Here is a 19,108-nt window from a genome sequence, read left to right as displayed (position 1 = left end):
AAAAACATTTCTCCGCATCTGTCCTCAATGTATGACCTCTTATTTTTAAACAGTGACCCCTAATTCTAGATTCTCCCACAAGAGGAAACATCCTCTCTACATCCCTGTCAAGACCCTTCAGGATCTTATATGTTTCAATCAAGCCATCTCTTACTCTTTGTCTAAATTCTAGCGGATACAAGCCTAGCCTGTCTAACCTTTCATCATAGGGCAACCCACCCAATCCAGGTATTAATTTAATAAACATTCTCTGAATTGCTTCCAATGCATTTACATCCTTTCTTAAATAAGGAGACCAATACTGTACATGGTACTCCAGATGTGGTCTCACCAATGCCCTGTACAACTGAAGCATAATCTTCCTACTTTTGTATTTAATTCTCCTTACAAAAAATGCTAACGTTCTATTATCTTTCCTAATTACTTGCTATACCTGCGTACTAGCCTTCTTCGATTCAAGGACTAGGACACCTAGATCCCTCTGCATCTCAGAGCTCTGCAATCTCTCACCACTTAAATAATATGCTTCTTTTCTACTTTTCCTGCCAAAATGAACAATTTCACTTTCCCACATCAACCATACCTTGGGTACCTTCATCCAAGTCATTTAAATAAAAAAAGCTGAGACCCCAGCAATGATCCCTGTGGCACAACACTCGTAACATCTTGCCAACCAGAAAATGACCCATTTATGCTTACCCTCTGTTTTCTATTTCTTAACCAATCTTCTGTCCATGCCAATGTTACCCCCTACACCATGAGCTTTTATTTTTTGAAATAACCTTTGATGTGGCAGCTTATCAAATGCCTTCTGGAAATCTAAATACAGTACATCCACTGGTTCCCCTTTATCCACAGCATATGCTACTTCTTCAAAGAACTCCAATAAATTGGGTAGACATGATTTCCCTTTCACAAGACCATGTTAACTCTGTCTGATTACCCTGAATTTTTCCAAGTGTCCTGCTATTAAGTCTATAATAATAACTTCCAACATTTTCCCCATGACAGATGTTATGCTAACTGGCCTGTAATTTCCTGCTTTCTATCTTCTTTCCCTTTTGAATAAGGGAGTTATATTCGCTATTTTCCAATCTAATGGCACCTTGCCCAAATCTAGGGATTTGAAATCAATGCATCAACTATCTCACTAGCCTCTTCTTTTAAAACCCTAGGATTAAATCCATCAGGACCCTGGGATTTGTCAGCCTGCAGCTCCAACAATTTTCTCAGTACCACTTACTTACCTGGTGATTGTAATTTTCCTGAGTTCCTCCCTCCCTTCCATTTCCTGATTTACAGCTATTTCTGGGATGTGACTTGTATCCTCTTTAGTGAAGATCAATGCAAAATATCGGTTCAATTCATCTGCCACTTTCTTATTTTCCATTATTAATTCCCCAGGCTCACTTTCCATTGGACCCACACTGACTTTGTTAATTTTTTTCCTTTTTAAACTCTTACTATCTGAGTTTATATTTCTAGCTAGCTTTCTCTTGTACTCTAATTTTTCCTTCCTTATTAATCTTTTACTCATCCTTTGCTTTTTTAAAAATGTTCTGTCCAATCTTCTGATCTGTCACCCATCTTTGTGAAATTATATGTTTTTCCTTTAAGTTTGATACTCTAGTTATCTTTTTTAGTTAGCCAGGCGGTGGTGTTCCCTTGCATCTGTTGCCCTTGTCCTTCTAGATGGTAGTGAGCCATGGGGCTTCCCCTTTTTAAAAAAAAAACTATGGTAGTCTATTGACGGAGGAGACATTGCTGAAAAGATGCTTTGCCTCTTCCTCCTCACACAGTTGGTGAGGTTTTGCTCAATTATTAAGTAAATTGGGTCATTATGGTGCATCCTGAATAGAGTGATTCCATATTCCCCATGATGTATCTCACAATAATTGGGTGACTGAAGCTGGAATTTTGAATGAAATCCAAATTAAAACTTTATTGATTTCCTCCTCCTCCTCACATATCTAACAGTTGTTGATAATTCATCCACTACAAGAGTAAAAGACACTTTTAAAAAAATAACAAATCAATACTTACTTAATAAGGTTCTCTAGGAAAAGGCGAGCATTGCTCAAGATCTGTAAGAAAAATTGAAAATTGGTTACACAATATCTGTTGCTAATTTATGGTGTCAATAACACCAAAATCCACAGCTACTAATTTGTAGATTTCCTAATCTAAGTGCAGCCCTTCCACAATTAAACCAGACTTCAATGATCAGTGCAGAAATCAATCCTCGATAAGTCTCATTTAGCAACATAGGAATAGGAAGGGGCCTATCAGCCCCTTGAGCCTGTCCTGCTATTTTATTAGATCATGCTGGTATCTTAATTCCATTCACCCTTCTTGGTTCTGTAGCCCTTAATACCTTTGCCAAACAAAAATAATCAACGTCAGCCATGCATTTCAGAAGTTTGTTTTGGTTTATCTGCAACTCCTTTCTTGCACAGTTGTGCTACATTTGCTAACTTCCAATCTGCTGTGACCATTCCAGAACCTAGGGAATTTTTGAAAAATCATAGCTACAGAGATAATGATAGCTATCTCTTTTAGAACTCAAAGGGTCGTGAATCTGTAGAATTTACTACCTCAGAGTGCAGTGGATGCCGGGACGCTGAATAAATTTAAGGAGGAGATAGACAGATTTTTAATTAGTAACAGGTTGAAAGGTTATGGGGAGAGGGCGGGAAATTGGAGTTGAGGCTGAAATGAGATCAGCTATGATCATAATGAACGGCGGGGCAGGCTCGAGGGGCTGAATTGCCTACTCCTGCTCCTAGTTATGTTGTTATGTAACTCTAGGATGTAGGTCATCAGGTCCTGGGGATTTGTTGGATTTTAGTCCCTCGAGTTTCTCCAGTACTTTTTCCCACTGATATTAACTACCTTAATTGCCTCACTCTTATTAGCCACTAGGTTAGCCTCTATTTCTGGCAAATAACTTGTGAAGACAAACACAAAATATTTGTTTAATGCCATTTCCTCATTCCCCATGATGATTTCTCCGGTCTCTTCTCAAGGATCAACATTTACTTTAGCTACTCTCTTCCTTTTTATATTGTAAAAGCTCTTACAATCTGTTTTCATATTCCTGCCTAGTTTACTCCCATGTTTTTTTCTTCTCTTTTTATCCACTTTTTGTTCACTCTTTTCTGGTTTTTAAAACATTCCCAATCCTCAGCTTGCCACAAGGCTATTCAATGCCACATTATAAGCTCCTTTTTTAAAATTAACACTTTTCTCAACTTTCTTAGTAAGCCATGGGTGGATCTTTCCTGCTGAGTTTTTGTTTTTCAATTGAATGTGTTCATGTTGAATATTTTGAATTGTTTCTTTAAATGTTTCCCACTGTTTGGGTAAATAAACTTTTTACTTTGGCAGTAAACAATCAACCCTAGCCAGCTCTCTCCTCACACCTGTGTAATTGGCTGTTTAAGATTCTTGTTTGAGATTGGATTACGTCACTTTTAAACTTAATGTGGAATTCAATTGTTTTATGATCACTGTTTCCCACTTTTACTATGGCATTACCAGTTAACCCTGCCTCATTGCATAATACTAGATCTAAAATAGCTTTATCCCCAAGATAAAAGCAAAATACTGACTTTTTTTCTTCACAGATGCTGTTAGACCTGCTGAGTTTTTCCAGCATTTTCCGATTTAGCTTTATCCCTAGGTTCCACATCATATTGCTCCAGGAGAATGTCAGTGAAGCATTCGACAAACTCATCTTCCAGACCATCTTTGTCAATTTAATTGATCTAGTCTATATGAAGATTAAAGACCCCCACAGCTATCATATTGCCTTTGTTACAAACTCTAACAATTACTTGTTTAATGCTCTTTCTAACGGCATAACTACTGTTATGGGGTCTATAACCTACTCCCTCCCAGTGCTTTCTGATCCTTACTATTCCTCATCTCCACCCATACTGATTCTGCTTCCTGATTTTGAGTCCGGAACCTCTCATTAATTTCCTCAAGTCATCCTTGATTATCAGGACTACCCCTCCTCCTCTTCCATTCTGCCTGTCTTTTTGAAATATTGTGTACTTGGAATACTTACTTGTCAATTTGATCACCTAGTAACCATGTCGCCATGTTGTTAGGATGGCGAGGTTGAAAAGGCTAGGTACATTGTGGTCATTCAGGTAACGCTGCTCAATTCCCCACTTTCCCCAAGGGAGGAGTGTGAAGAAACTTCGCTTCCCTGGTTTAAGGAATGCACTCGGCAACCCAAGCAGCTAGTTTAAGAGCTGCACTGTCAGAGCTCTGGCAGCAAGTTTCTCTGTCTTATTGATCAGGGATTGGTGAAGGGCACGTGTTGTTGAAGCGCACCAAAATTCAATACCCCTGTCCTCTTCTGCTCTTTACCATAGCGGATTACCTGCGGTCAGGAATTTACCAAATGGGAAGCTCTAAATCCAAAACTATGCAAAGTTGCAGTGAAACATGTTGCATCTGTTTTGCATGAAAGGCTTTCCACTTAGCTTTTGTGCCATCATTCACAATTCTGCTGCATTTAGCTCAGAGGTTGCAATGTCAGAATGGGAATGTCCTAAATCTAAATGTGGAAAAAGCACAGTGTTGCTAGCAGGAATAGATACCAATTGCAGCCATGCTGGTCTCATCCCTCATTAGAATCCTAGCACAGCTCAGGAGGTGGCCATTCCATCTAACAAGTCTATGCCAGCTTTTTCAAAGTTCGCTCCTCTTCCCTGCTCTTTCCCCATATCCCAGCAATCTTTCCCTCCCAGTATTTTGAAGGCTAAAATTGGATCTATTAGGTACACTACTGAAACCCTTCAAGATTTTAGCACTTCTATCAAGCTTTCCTTGCTTTAAGAGGAGCAATCCACTTCTTCAGTCTATCCATCTAACTGTAATTCCTCATCTCTGGAACTCTTCTAGTAAATCTCTTCTGTAACCTTTTCAAAGCCTTCACATCCTTCCTAAAGTGTGGTGCTTAGAACTGGACACACTATTCCAGCTGCAGCTGAACTAGTGTTTTAAACAGTTTTAGCATAACTTGCTGACTTTTGTACTCAATGCCTCTATGTATAAAGGTCAGCATCTCATATGCTTTATTAACTTTTTAAATGGTCCTGCTACCTGCAGAGGTTTGTACACAAACACCCCCGGGTCTCTCTGCTCTTGCGCCCTCTTTAAAATTGTACAAATAAGCTTGTATTTTATTTCATTCTTCCTACAGAAGTGTATCACCTCTTGCTTTTGTGTGTCGAATTCATTTGCCACATGTCTACCCATTCCATCACTCTGTATCCTCTTGAAATATATTACAATGTCCTTCACTGTTTACTACACTTCTAGGTTTCACGTCATCTGCAAGTTTCAAAACTGTGCCCTGCAGCTCAAGGTTCAAGTCACAAATGTATATAAAAAAGAAGCACTATTCCTAGAACTGAACTCTGGGGAACTCCCTCAAGTCTGAAAAACAGCCATTCCCTACAACCCTATTTTCTATTACAAAAGCAAAATACTGCAGATGCTAGAAACCGGAAATGGAATTTAAAATTCTGGAAATACTCAGCAAGGCGCGAGAGAGGGATTTGCACCTCCACAGACGCTGCCTGACTTGTTAGTTATTTCCAGCATCTTTTATTTTCAATGCCTTAACCATTTTTGTTTCTGCTTCTTCCCCCTTTATCCCAAGGTTTTCAAATTTTGCTGACAAGTCTAACATGTTAGTTCATCCCTGGCTAAGTTAAAGATAATATCTAATTGAAAGAAAAAGTGTACAATTCTGTAAAGATTAGTAGTAGGGGGTCAGAAGATTGGACAGAATTTACAAACCACTCCACATGGGAGAGGCGCGCCATAGTGATATTATCACTGGACTAGTAATCTAGGGTAATGTTCTGGGGACCTGGGTTCAAATCCCATTAAAAGTCTGATGATGACCATGAAACCATTGTCGATTGTTGTAAAAACCCATCCAGTTCACTCACGCTCTTCAGGGAAGGAAATCTGCTGTCCTTACCTGGTCTGGCCTACATGTGACTCCACACCCACAGCAATGTGGTTGGGAAATAAATGCTGGCCTAGCCAGTGACACCCACATCCCATGAACGAATAAATTAAAAGAAACTATGTTACCTTCTGCTTGACAAGTCTGGTTTTATAACAAACTAATAACATTGTTACTGAGGGAGGCATTGAATGGTCTTCTGAGATTCATTGGTAAAAGCACATATTGACTTTAAAGCTATCTGGAAAAATCATTTAAAGAAGTGTTGTGACTCCGTGGAGTAGTGGAACTAGAGACAGACAGTGCACTCCTCCCATCCCAGTCGCAATAAAACTTAGAAAATCATAGCAGGATCAGGCAGAGTCAACACAGTTTTGTGAAAGGGAAATCGTGTTTGACTTATTTATTAGAGTTCTTTGAGGAAGAAATAAGCAATTTTCCACCCATGGTGGTTGACAGGGCCCTCAACCGTGTCCAGCCCATCTCCCAAGCATCCGCCCCCACATCTTCCTCTCCCTCCCAGAAACATGATAGGGTCCCCCTTGTCCTCACTTATCACCCCATCAGCTTCCGCATTCAAAGGATCATCCTCCGCCATTTCCGCCAACTCCAGCATGATGCCACCACCAAACACATCTTCCCTTGACCCCTCCTGGTGGCATTCCGCAGGGATCGTTCCCTCCGGGACACCCTGGTCCACTCCTCCATCACCCCCTACACCTCAACCCCTTCCCACGGCACCTTCCCATGCAACCGCAGAAGGTGTAACACCTGCCCCTTTACTTCCCCCCTCCTCACTGTCCAAGGGCCCAAACACTCCTTTCAAGCGAAGCAGCATTTCACTTGCACTTCCCTCAATTTAGTATACTGCATTCGCTGCTCCCAATGCGGTTTCCTCTACATTGGAGGGACCAAACGCAGACTAGGTGACTGCTTTGCAGAACACCTTTGGTATGTCCGCAGCATGACCCGGACCTCCCTGTCGCTTGCCATTTCAACACTCCACCCTGCTCTCATGCCCACATGTCCATCCTTGGCCTGCTGCAATGTTCCAGTGAAGCTCAACGCAAACTGGAGGAACAGCACCTCATCTTCCGACTAGGCACTTTACAGCCTTCCGGACTGAATATTGAGTTCAACAACTTTAGATCATGAACTCTCTCCTCCATCCCCACCCCCTTTCTGATCCCCCCCTTTTCCAATAATATATATTTTTCTTTTCCCACCGATTTCCATTATTTTTAAATGTATTTCCATCCATTGTTTAATCTCTACCTTTTAGCCTATTTCGATCCATTCCCCCCACCCCACCCCCACTAGGGCTGTCTGTACCTTGCTCATCCTGCTTTCTACCCTTAATGTCACCATTAGCACATTTCTTAGCTAATATCACCACCTTCAACACCTCTGTCCTTTTGTCTATGACATCTTTTGGCTATCTCCACCTATCACTGGCCCTCTATCCAGCTCTACCTGTCCCAACCCCCCCTTAAACCAGCTTATATTTCACCTCTTTTCTATTTTTCCTTAGTTCTGTTGAAGAGTCATACGGACATGAAACGTTAACTGTGTTCCTCTCCGCAGATGCTGTCAGACCTGCTGAGCTTTTCCAGGTACTTTTGTTTCTGTTTTGGATAAAGGGGAATCTGTAAATGTGGTATGCTTGGATTTTTGAAAGGCTTTTGGTGAGATGCCACATCAAAAGTTACTACACAAGATAAGAGTTCTTGGTGTAGAGGGTAACATATTAGCATGGATAGAGGATTGCTGACAATGCAAAGATAGGTAGGAAAGTAAGTTGTGAGGAGGACATAACCTATCTAAATCTCTTTGCAGACTCTAAATGAGTGGGCAAGAATTTGGCAGATGGGGTATAATGTAGGAAAATGTGGACCTGCCCACTTTGGCAGGAAGAACAGAAAAGCAGTATTTTTTTTTAATGGAAAGAGATTGCAGAATTCTGCAGTAAAGGGATCTGGCTGTCCTGATACATGAGTCACAAGAAGTTAGTATGCAGGTACAGCAAGTGATTAGGAAGGCAAATGGAATGTTGTCACTTATTGCAAGGGGGAATGGAATATATAAGTAGAGACGTTTTCCTACAATTGTACAGAGTGTTAGAGAGACCACGGTTGGAGTACTATGAACAGTTTGGGTGTCCTTACTTGAGGAAGGATATAATTGTGTTAGAAGCAGTTCAAAGAAGGTTCACTTAGCTGATTCCTGGAATGGAGCGGTTATTTTTTGAAGAAGGTTTGGACAGGTTGGGCCTATACCCATTGGAGTTTAGATGAATGAGAGGCGATTTTAAAAAATCATTTACGGGATGTGGGCATTATTGGTTAGGACAGCATTTACTGCCCATTCCTAATTGCCCTTGAGAAGGTAGTGGTGAGCTGTCTTCTTGAACCGCTGCAGTCCACGTGGTGCAGGTACTCCCACAGTGCTGATAGGGAAGGAGTTCCAGCGGCAGTGAAGAAATGGCGATATATTTCCAAGTCAGGATGGTGAGAGGCTTGCAAGGGGACTTCCAGGTGGCAGTGTTCCCATATGTCCACTATCTTTCTAGATTGTAGCGTAAGCGGGTTTGGAAGGTGCTGTCTAAGCAGCCTTGGTGAGTTTCTGCAGTGCATTTTGTAGATGGTACACACTGCTGCTACTGTGCATCGGTGGTGGAGGGAGTGAATGTTTAAGGTGGTGGATGGGGTGCCAATCAAGCAGGCTGCTTTGTCCAGGATGGTGTGAGTGTTGTTGGAGCTGCACTCATCCAGGCAAGTGGAGAATATTCCATCACACTCCTGACTTGTGCCTTTGGGGAGGCTTTAGGGAGTCAGGAGGTGAGTTATTTGCCACAGGTTTCCTAGCCTCTGAGCTGCTTTTGTAGCCACAATAGTTATATGGCTAGTCCAGTTCAGTTTCTGGTCAATGATAACCCCCAGGATGTTGATAGTGGGGGATTTAGCAATGGTAATGCCATTGAATGTCATAGGGCAATGGTTAGATTCTCTCTTGTTGGAGATGGTCACTGACTGGCACTTGTGTGGTGTGAATGTTACTTACCACTTGTCAGCCCAAACCTGGGTAGTGTCCAGGTCTTGCTGCATTTGGACATGGACTGCTTTAGTATCTGAGCTGTTGCTGACCGTGCAATGTTCAGTGCTATCATTAGTGAAGATCCCCACTTCAGATCTTATGATGGAAGGAAGGTCACTGATGAAGCAGCTGAAGATTATTGGGCCTAGGACACTATCCTGAGGAACTCCTGCAGTGATGTCCTGGAACTGAGATAATTGACCTCCAACAACCATCATCCTTTCGCCACATATGACTCCAACCAACAGAGTTCCCCCACACCCCTTTCCCACTGACCCCAGTTTTGCTCGGGCTCCTTGATGCCACACTCGGTCAAATGCTGCCTTGATGTCAAGGGCAGTCACTCTCACCTCACCTCTGGAGTTCAGCTCTTTTACTCATGTTTGAACCAAGGCTGTGATGAGGTTAGGAGCTGAGTGGCCCTTGAGGAACCCAAACTGAGCATCAGTGAGCAGGTTATTGCTAAGCAAGTGCTGCTTGATGGCACCATTGATGACCCCTTCCATCACTTTACTGATGATCGAGAGTAGACTGGTGGAGCAGTAATTGGCCAGGTTGGATTTGTCCTGCTTTTCTTATTAAAACATATAAGATCCTGAGGGATCTTGACAGTGTGGATGCTGAGGGAGAATAAAAATAGGATTGTTTGAAAATATGGGATTTCCCATTTAAGATGGGGGTGAGGAGAATTCTTTTCTCTGAGGATCATTAGTCTCCGGAGAGCAGTGGTGGCAGAATCATTGAATATTGTTAAGGCTGAGTTCTTGATTGTCAAGGCAGTCAAAGGGTATGGGGGCAGACAGGAGTGTTGAGGCCACAATCAAATCAGCCCCAATTTTATTAATTGGTAGAGCAGGATTGAGGGGCTGAATGGCCTATTCCTGGCCTTGATTCATATGTATGTAAATGCCTTTTGAAAGCTGATATACACAAGATCAACTATATTGGGTCCAGGGCCCTCATCCACCTACTGTTAGTCCATCATAAAACTCACTCAATCAAGTTAGTCAAACATCCTTAACAACTCCAAGTTGGCTCTCCTTTACGGCTTATCCAAATGGCTACTAATTTTCCACCAGTTTATTATTTTTAAAAGCTTCCCTACAACCTCCATTAAAGTGACTGGTCTGTAACTGCCAGCTATATCCTTCTCTGCATTTTTTGAACTCAGTTAGCTCTAAACAATGATGGTATTTCAGAGGAAAAATATTGTGCGTGTGGATGTCACTGTCGATGTCACCATAAATTTTCTGTCTCTAGTTGCCTTGACTTTGAAACAACCGAGTTAGACTATTTCAGGAGTGGTTAAGAGTCAACCACATTGGTGAGTCACATATAGGCAACACTAGACAAGTACAGCAGCTCTCCTACCCAAAAAACGGCATTAATGAACTGTTTGGTTTTCATGTCAACCTACTAACTTTATGGTCACCTTTTTCACAATACTAGCTTTATTTTTGATTTTGCTTACAATTTGAATTTATATTCTCAAACTGCCATTGTGAGATTTATATTTGACCAGTAACATAACTGCTTAACATTTATTTTATTTATTTATGCAATGTGAGTGTCACTGGCTCAGTCAGCATTTATTGTCCATTCCTAATTGTCCCCAAGCTGGTGGTGGTGAGGTGCCTTTTGAAGTGAGCAGATGATGTGTGGAGGTACACCCACAGTGCTGTTAGAGTGTTCCAGGTTTTTGAGCCAGTGACAATGAAGGAACAGCAATATAGTTTGAAGTCAACATGTTGAGAGACTTGTGGGGGAACTTGGAGGTTCTAATGCCACTGCTGCCCTTTTTCTTCTAGCTGGTAGAGGTTGGGGTTTGGAAGAGGCTGTCAAAGGAACCTTGATGAGTTGCTGCAGTGCATCTTGTAGACGGTACATGCTGCTGCCACCATGTGTCAGTGGTGGAGAGAACAAATGTTTAAGGTGGTGGATGGGGCACGAATCAAGCATCCAGCTTTGTCCTGGATGCTGTCAAGCATCGAGGGTTGTTGGAGCTGCACTCATTCAGGCAAGTGGAGAGTTTTCCATCAAGTTCCTGACTTATGCTTTGTAGGTGGTGGACAGGCTTTGGGGAGTCAGGAGGTGAGTTACTCGCCTCAGAATTCCCAGCCTCTGACCAGCTGTTATAGCCACATTATTTATATGGGTGTTCCTGTCCAGTTTCCGGTCAATGATAACCTCGAAGATGTTGATAGTGGGGGATTTAATGATGGTAATGCTGTCAGAATATCATGGGGAGATGGTTAGACTCCATTTGGAGATGGCCATCGCACAGTACTTGTGAGGCATGAGGTTATTTGCCACTTATCAGCCCAAGCCTGTATTTGTTCAGAACAGAAACAAAAATATCTGGAAAAACTCCAGAGTCTGACAGCATCTGCGGAGAGGAACACAGTTAACGTTTCGAGTCCAAATGACACTTCATCAGAACTAAGGAAAAATAGAAAAGAGGTGAAATATAAGCTGGTTTAAGGCCGGGGGGGGGACAAGTAGAGCTGGATAGAGGGCCAGTGATAGGGGGAGATAACCAAAAGATGTCATAGACAAAAGGACAAAGAGCTGTTGACAGTGGTGATATTAGCTAAGAAATGCGCTAATGGCGACATTAAGGGTAGAAAGCAGGACGGGCAAGGTACAGATAGCGCTAGTGGGGGGTGGGGTGGGGTGAAGAATCAAAAAAGGCTAAAAGGTAGAGATAAAACAATGGATGGAAGTACATTTAAAAATAATGGAAATCGGTGGGAAAAGAAAAATATATATAAATTATTGGGAAAAGGAGGATGGGAAAGGGGGTGGGGATGGAGGAGAGAGTTCATGATCTAAAGTTGTTGAACTCAATGTTCAGTCCGGAAGGCTGTAAAGTGCCTAGTCGGAAGATGAGGTGCTGCTCCTCCAGTTTGTTCAGGCCTTGCTGTATATGAACACAGGCTGCTTCTGTATCTGAGGAGTTGCAGAAGACTCTGCAACCATAGCAAAAATCCCCTCTCCTGCCCTTATTTTGAAGGAAAGGTCATCGATGGAGCAGCAGAAGATGGCGGGGCATACAACTCCTGTACACTGGTACCCTGTGCAGTGGTACCATGAACAGAAACAACTGCTTCAAAACTGCGACAGATCTGGATGATTTCTTTATGGATGGACTGAAAATATCCTCACTCCTTTGGCCACTCATCTCTCTGGTGGTCAATACAACCACCCTTCCAGCAGACCTCCACATGCCCAGCCAAAAGCACTTGTTAGTGATCTGCAGTTACTGACAGTGAAGCTGTCCCTGTGATTTTGCTACTAGACTATCAATGCAAATGTTGATAGTTCAAATCCTACCTGAGAACACTGCAAAATTGGTAAATCCAGCAATTTGTTATACAAGCCAAACTGCTCCATGACGAATCTGACACCTCGCCTGCTCTGGCTACACTTGACTTCATGTTTCTTTGCCTGACTCCTAATGCCCTCAGGATGTGCGGCAGTTAGATGGACAATAAATAGGGCTTTACTAGTGCTGCCCAGATCCAAACAATAAATAAAGCTGGAAGTAGCAGTGGTTATCCATCATTGCATATTTAAAAAAAAACATATCTCTGTTTCAATGGGTTTGACAGATTGTGAAGAACAGACCTGTGCCAAAATACAAAATTTCACCACTTCTGACTGACTCACAGGTCATATGAGTACAAGGCTGTGGTGGAACTGTTAAACACATGCTCAGTTAATAGCACAGGGAAGGCCAACCTCCCAAAATGCATGAACCAAATCAATAAAGTACACAGTGAAAGGAAGCTCCAGCAAAAGCAGTGGGAGCGACCTTGTTACACAAACATTCTGCAATCCTGTAAATATTCTAGGAAATTCATTCTCTGAACAAAGCAAGCACAGAGCTCAATAACTGGATTAATTCAATAACCAAGCAATAAACCACAATCAAGTTATAGTAGCGCCCACACACATTTTAAAACTATTAAAAATTCATTGCAGTAATTAAAGGTTCAGAATGAATGAACTGTAGTTAAACACTCAAGTATTTAAGTAGCAAACCTTCATGGTAATTTTTAAGTCCAGATCTTTTGGACTAGTTTCAGACCATTTGATGTGTGGAAATTGACCTTAAAAAAACAAACTATCAGCAAGTTATCCTAACAAATCCTACCAGGGACAAGCTGCAAAACAGCATCGAGTAAATCTGTTGTAAAAATCCAACAGATTCTCGACACTTCACCTGCTCTGGCTACACTTGACTTCACATTTCCTTGTCTGACTCCTGATGTCCACGGGATATGGGGCAATATGATGGGTAATAATTAGGACATTGTTAGTGCCACCCAAATCCAAATAATTAAGAATGTAAAGGATTTCAATAACTTGCAGGTCTTGTCCAGGTCTTGCTGCGTTTGGAAACAAACTGCTTCAGTATCTGAGGAGTATCACAAATGGTGTTGAACATTGTGCAATCATCAGCAAACTTCAGACCTTATGATGGAAGGAAAGTCACTGATGAAGCAGCTGAAGATGGTTGGGCCTAGGACACCACCCTAAGGAACTCCTGCAGTGATGTCCTGGAACTGAGATGATTGACCTCCAACAACCACAATCATCTTCCTATGTGCTAGGATGACTCCAACCAGCAGTGTTACCCTCTTAATTCCCATTGACTCCAGTTTTGCTAGGGTTCCTTGATGCCACACTCAGTCAAATGCTGCCATAAGGTTAAGGGCAGTCACCCTCACCTCAGGAGTTCAGCTCTTTTGTCCATGTTTGAACCAAGGCTGTAATGAGCTTAGAAGCTGAGTACTCGGGCGGAACGCAAACTGAGCGTCAGTGAGCAGGTTATTGCTAAGCGCCACTTGATAGCAATGTTACATCTCTTTACTGATGATCGAGAGTAGACTGAGGGGGCGGTAATTGGCTGGGTTGAATTTGTTCTGCTGTGTGTGTACAGGACATAGTGTGGCAATTTTCCACATAGCTGGGTAGATGCCAGTGTTGTAGCTGTACTGGAACAGCTTGGCTAGGGACACAGCAAGTTCTGGAGCACAAGTCTTCAGTACTGTTACCGGAATGTTGTCAGGGCCCATAGCCTTTGCAGTATCCAGTGCCTTTAGCCATTTCTTAATATCAGGTGGAGTGAATCAAATTGGCTGAAGACTGGCATGTGAGATGCTGGGAACCTCTGAAGGAGGTGGAGATGAATCATCTACTCTACACTTCTGACTGAAGATTGTTGCAATTTTGCACCGATGTGCTGGACTCTAACATTATTGAGGATGGCGATATTTGTTGAGCCTCCTCCGACAGTGAGTTGTTTAATTGGCCAGCACCATTCATGATTGGATGTGGCAGGACTGCAGATCTGACCCATTGATTGTGGAATCGCTTAGCTCTGTCTATCACTTGCTGCTTATGCTGATTGGCACGCAAGTAGTCCTGTGTTGTAGCTTCACCAGGTTGACATCTCATTTTTAGGTATGTGTGTTGGTGTGCCTTGCATGCCTTCCTGCACTCTTCATTGAACCAGAGTTGATCCCCTGGCTTAGTGGTAATGGTAGAGTAGGAAATATGCTGGGCCATGAGGTTAGATTGTGCTCATGGATGCCAGTCTTGAACTGCGAGATCTGTCCAAAATCTATCCCATTTAACACAGTGGTAGTGCCACACAACATGATGGAAGGTATCCTCAATGTGAAGACGGGGCTTTGTCTTCACAAGGACTGTGCGGGGGTCACTCCTACAGGTGCATCTGTGGCAGGCAGGTTGATGAGGATGAGGTCAAGTGTTTTTTTCCCCTTTTGTTGGTTTCCTCATCACCTGCTGCAGACCCAGTCTAGCAGCTATATCCTTAGGACTCAGCCATCTCGATCTGTGGTGGTGCTACTGAGCCACTCTTGGTGACAGACATTGTACCAGAGTACATTCTGCGCCCTTGCCACCCTTCGGGCTTTCTCCAGGTGGTGTACAATTTGGAGGAATAATGATTCATCAGCTGAAGGGGGTGGCGGGAAGGGGCATAGTACAGCAGAAGCTTTCCTTGTCTGTGTTTCACCTGATGCCATGAGACTTCCTGGGGGCTGGAGTTGATGTTGAGGGCTCCCTGGGCAACTCCCTCCCAACAGTATACCACTGTGCCACCTCCTCTGCTGGTGATGGTGGTGTCTGGGACATTATCTGTATCTGAGGATGACTGTCAGGCTGTTGCTTGCCGAGAGACAACTCTCCCAATTTTGGCACAAGGAGAACTTTGCAGGGTTAACAGGTTTCCATTATCATTTCCAGTGCCTCGGCTGATGCCGTCCAGTTTCATTCCATTTTATTGGCTTTTAAGCGGCTTGACACAATAGAATGCCTTGCTCGGCCATTTCCGAGGGCATTTAAGAGCCCGCGACAGTTGAGTTCCCTAAAGGACATTAGCGATCGACAATGATCATTAGATTTTTATTGAATTCAAATTCCACCATCTGCTGTGGTGGGTTTCAAACCCAGGTCCCCAGAGCATTACCCTGGGTCTCTAGATTACTAGTCCAGTGACAATACCACTTTGCCACCGCCTCCCTAAATCATCATCACAAATTATCTAAGTCACGTACTTAACTGCTATGTGCATCAAAACAGTAAAATATATATCAAAAATGGTGTAGTTTGGTTGCTTTGATCCTTTTGTTTAAGCTATTCTTCTGAGTCTATGATCTGTATTGAATTACCTAGCAGCTTGTTATTTTCTCATTTGCTGAGGCGATGGGCAACATGGCCAAGAATCTCTTCAGGAAAATCAGCTTTGCCAATCTAAAATCATGGCCAGGAATTTGTGGTCCTGCCCACTGTAGGAATTGTTGCGGTCGGGACAAAAAAATTTGACGGACCAGCCAAAGGTCCATTGACTTTGGGTGGGAGTGCTGGCCCTTGAGAATCAAGACAATATCTATTTACGTTATCTGCAATCCAACCAGAAACACAGAAGGGGTGCAGGGAAAGCCTATACTATATTTGCGGGTGACTGTTCTGGGAACTTTAAATATCCCATATGCAAAGACGAGCAGGGAGTTCTCCTCGTCTTCTTGCCATTCTTCTTCCTTCCACCAAAAATGGAAGATAACTGGCCACTAACTTTCCTTGTTTGCAGATCTTCCTACATGTAGAATGGCCGCTGTCTAACAGTCACTATACTTTGAAGCAATATATCGGTCTTGCTCAATTTCAACTCTTACTTATCAAAGTGTAGATGCAGCATTTCCAGCACAGCAATTTCCTGTTTTTTTTCCATCCTTGCACCCTTACCTCTGGAATTCCTCAAGGATCAATCCTTGGTCCCCTCCTCTTCCTATTTACATGCTGCCCCTCAGTGACACCAAAAGCCTAAGTTCAGCTGTCAGTACCATACCCTCTCTACCACAAAGACTTCTTTCTTCTATCTCCAAAACAACCCTTTCTTCAGCAAAAATGATTATGGGACCTTCACTAAAGCTCATGCATTCACTAAACTTTCTGTTACCCTGCTCCCCACTAGTCTGGCTCTGATGATTTTTGTCTCATTACCCTTCTGTGAAGCGCCTCCAGAGGCTTTCCCAAGTTGTAAGCGCTCATCTAAGTAGCAAGTTTTGTCACATTTACCATCCCTCCCCCCCCCCCACCCCCACCCATTTGTGCCTGGAATGTGAGACTCACTGGCAAAGCTACAATTATTTATTCCTCATTGCACTGAGGTAGTGGTGGCAGCAGACCCGCTGCTTTCACTGCCCCACTCCTTTTACTGAAGGCGCTTAAGATGGGGAATTCCAGGATGCTGACCTAGTGATGAAGGAATGGCAATAAACTGTACTCCCAAATCAGTAGTGAAAGTATAGCAGCATATGTCCAAATGTATGATTGGGAGGGGAACTTGAAAGCGATGCTGCTTCCACAATTTTACTGCTCCGGCCCTTCAGTGGTGGAGTATTAAGCTGAGGGGTGCTGTGAACTGTATAATACAAATCCATAAATTCATAGATCGATAACAGCACAGAAAGGGGGCATTCAACCTGTTGTGGTTGTGCCAGCTTTAAGAGATGCTCAGCTTGTCCTGCTCCCATGTCTTTTCCCTGTAGCCCTGCAAATTTTTCTCTTCAGATAATTATCCAATTCCCTTTTGAAAGCCACGATTGAATCTGCCTCCATCTCTCTCGGGCACCATAAGTCACTTTATGTCTTCTTCTGGTTATCTAGCCCTTAGCTCTGCAATAAAGTATATGGGAGTCTCCAGATAAAATAGCAGAGCTCAAAGTTTCATAAAAATTATGTTAGGTTTTACCTCGTTACAGACAAATTTATATCACTATTCAGTCAGTAAAGATACTGTTGATAGCTCTGGCCAAGACTTTTCAAATTTATTGGTGAACAACTGAGTGTTGCAGGAGGTTGGATGAGGTCAAAACAAATCTAGTTTCATTCAGGGTTGCAGATTGGAGGTCTAGTTGATACAGAACAAGTTTGTACCTTATTTGCCGGCACTATGAAAGGTTTCAACAAGCTATTCAAAAGAAGGCAAGCCCAGTCACCAACAGGTGCTTAACCACAAAGTTACCCCCAAGGCCTGAATTAGACACTTATTTATAGGATGGTTGAGTACTGCAAATTATCAGAAGGCAATTTAGAGCAAAGGTCAGATATGGAAAGGGAGTGGAGGAGCGACAGGAAGGGAGAACACATTCCACTTAGTATATCTATTCTATAGAAGAGGAGGGAGGGTTATTGACCTCTGAGTTACTTTTTAGTGACAAGCTCAGTGCAGGTAAAGGTATAGAGACTGATCCCTTATTTGTTGCAAAGTGGGATAAGAATCAATTAAGGAAGTGAGAAATTATTAGAGGAAGTAGAGGCTGCTGAAATTCAACCTCTCCTTTCTTACTTGCATAATCATTCTTGTGAGCAATATTTTTATTTGGCTTGCTCCCAAAAGAAATGATTTAACAAACACTGCATAAGTGCTCCTCCCAACAAACCATATTACTCCAGCCAACACAGTCTACAGACTGGCTCAGTCTCAGCAGTTAGGCACACCAACACACTGCCCCATAGTGTTAGAGACAGAGCTCGCACCACAACTTTCCAAACAATTCCTTAATGTCTGCAATTCCATTAGGAAAACAGAAGTTTGAGGATTTGCATCCGGCGAGCCAAAGAGCAGGCAGGAATGTTTAACATATTGCATCACTCAGTTCCTAAAGCTGCCCCATTTATCATCATTGGGTAAAAGATTCACAGCCACCCAAGCAGAAATACAGTGTTTGTAAAACAATATGCACCACTGTTTCTGGCCAAAACCATACACTGTCTTTCCATTCAGGAGGAGTGGACATAACTGGCCTGCATTTATTGCCCATTTCTACACAGCTAGACCATTTTAGAGGTTAATTAAGAGTCACTGTGGGTCTGGAGACTCACTTAGGCCCGATGGGCTAAGTCAGCAGATTTCCTTCCCTAAAGGCTTGACAAACTGACAGCAAATCTGACACAGCCACCAGGGGCAGAGCTTCCCTCAATGGCACCAGCCAACACCCATTTCAGACCCTCATCAGACAACAATTGCTTATTGTCACTGAAGTTAGGACTGCCTTTAAGGTTCCAAGAATGGGTTTTCAAAGGGAGGCCTGTGAACTCAGTTATACAAGGGTTCAAATTTAAATCTCGATATTTGCTTGGGCATCTGCAAGTCCGAAATTGGCACAATGCTTCTGCTAGCGACTATAACAGGTTTTTCCTGCAGTCACAGCATCATTCACCTAAAGTCTTTGGGCAGCTCTAGGACAGTATATCCACATGGGACATCCCAGCATCTGTAAGGGGTTCTGTTCGACATATTATGAAAACAAATAACTGTAAAGTGAATCCCACATTAGAATTCTGGTGGGCTTTAAGGCTGGTATCAGAGGAATGATACTGAGTTCAATGCTTTCCTTATTGAATGTCAGTAGAGTCGTCAGTCAAAGGGTTACGTCAGCAAGTAGTGTTATTTAAGTGGTCACTGTTAGTTCTGGTATTCCTAAA

The 19,108-nt window shown here is 42.8% G+C and overlaps 1 protein-coding gene across 2 annotated transcripts in view; it reads right to left on the bottom strand.

Moving 5' to 3' along the window:
• Positions 1-19,108, bottom strand: part of LOC121276218 (diacylglycerol O-acyltransferase 1-like) — a 128,133-nt gene that overhangs the window by 53,835 nt on the left and 55,190 nt on the right. For both annotated transcript variants that reach the window (XM_041184389.1, XM_041184390.1), the window contains one exon: positions 2,044-2,084. In XM_041184389.1, the coding sequence (XP_041040323.1) occupies positions 2,044-2,084 (41 nt within the window). The remainder of the gene's footprint in view (positions 1-2,043; positions 2,085-19,108) is intronic.

The sequence above is a fragment of the Carcharodon carcharias genome, chromosome 3, assembly GCF_017639515.1.
Source record: "Carcharodon carcharias isolate sCarCar2 chromosome 3, sCarCar2.pri, whole genome shotgun sequence".
NCBI classification, from domain to species: domain Eukaryota; kingdom Metazoa; phylum Chordata; class Chondrichthyes; order Lamniformes; family Lamnidae; genus Carcharodon; species Carcharodon carcharias.
This window is presented reverse-complemented; position numbering and strand designations above follow the sequence as displayed.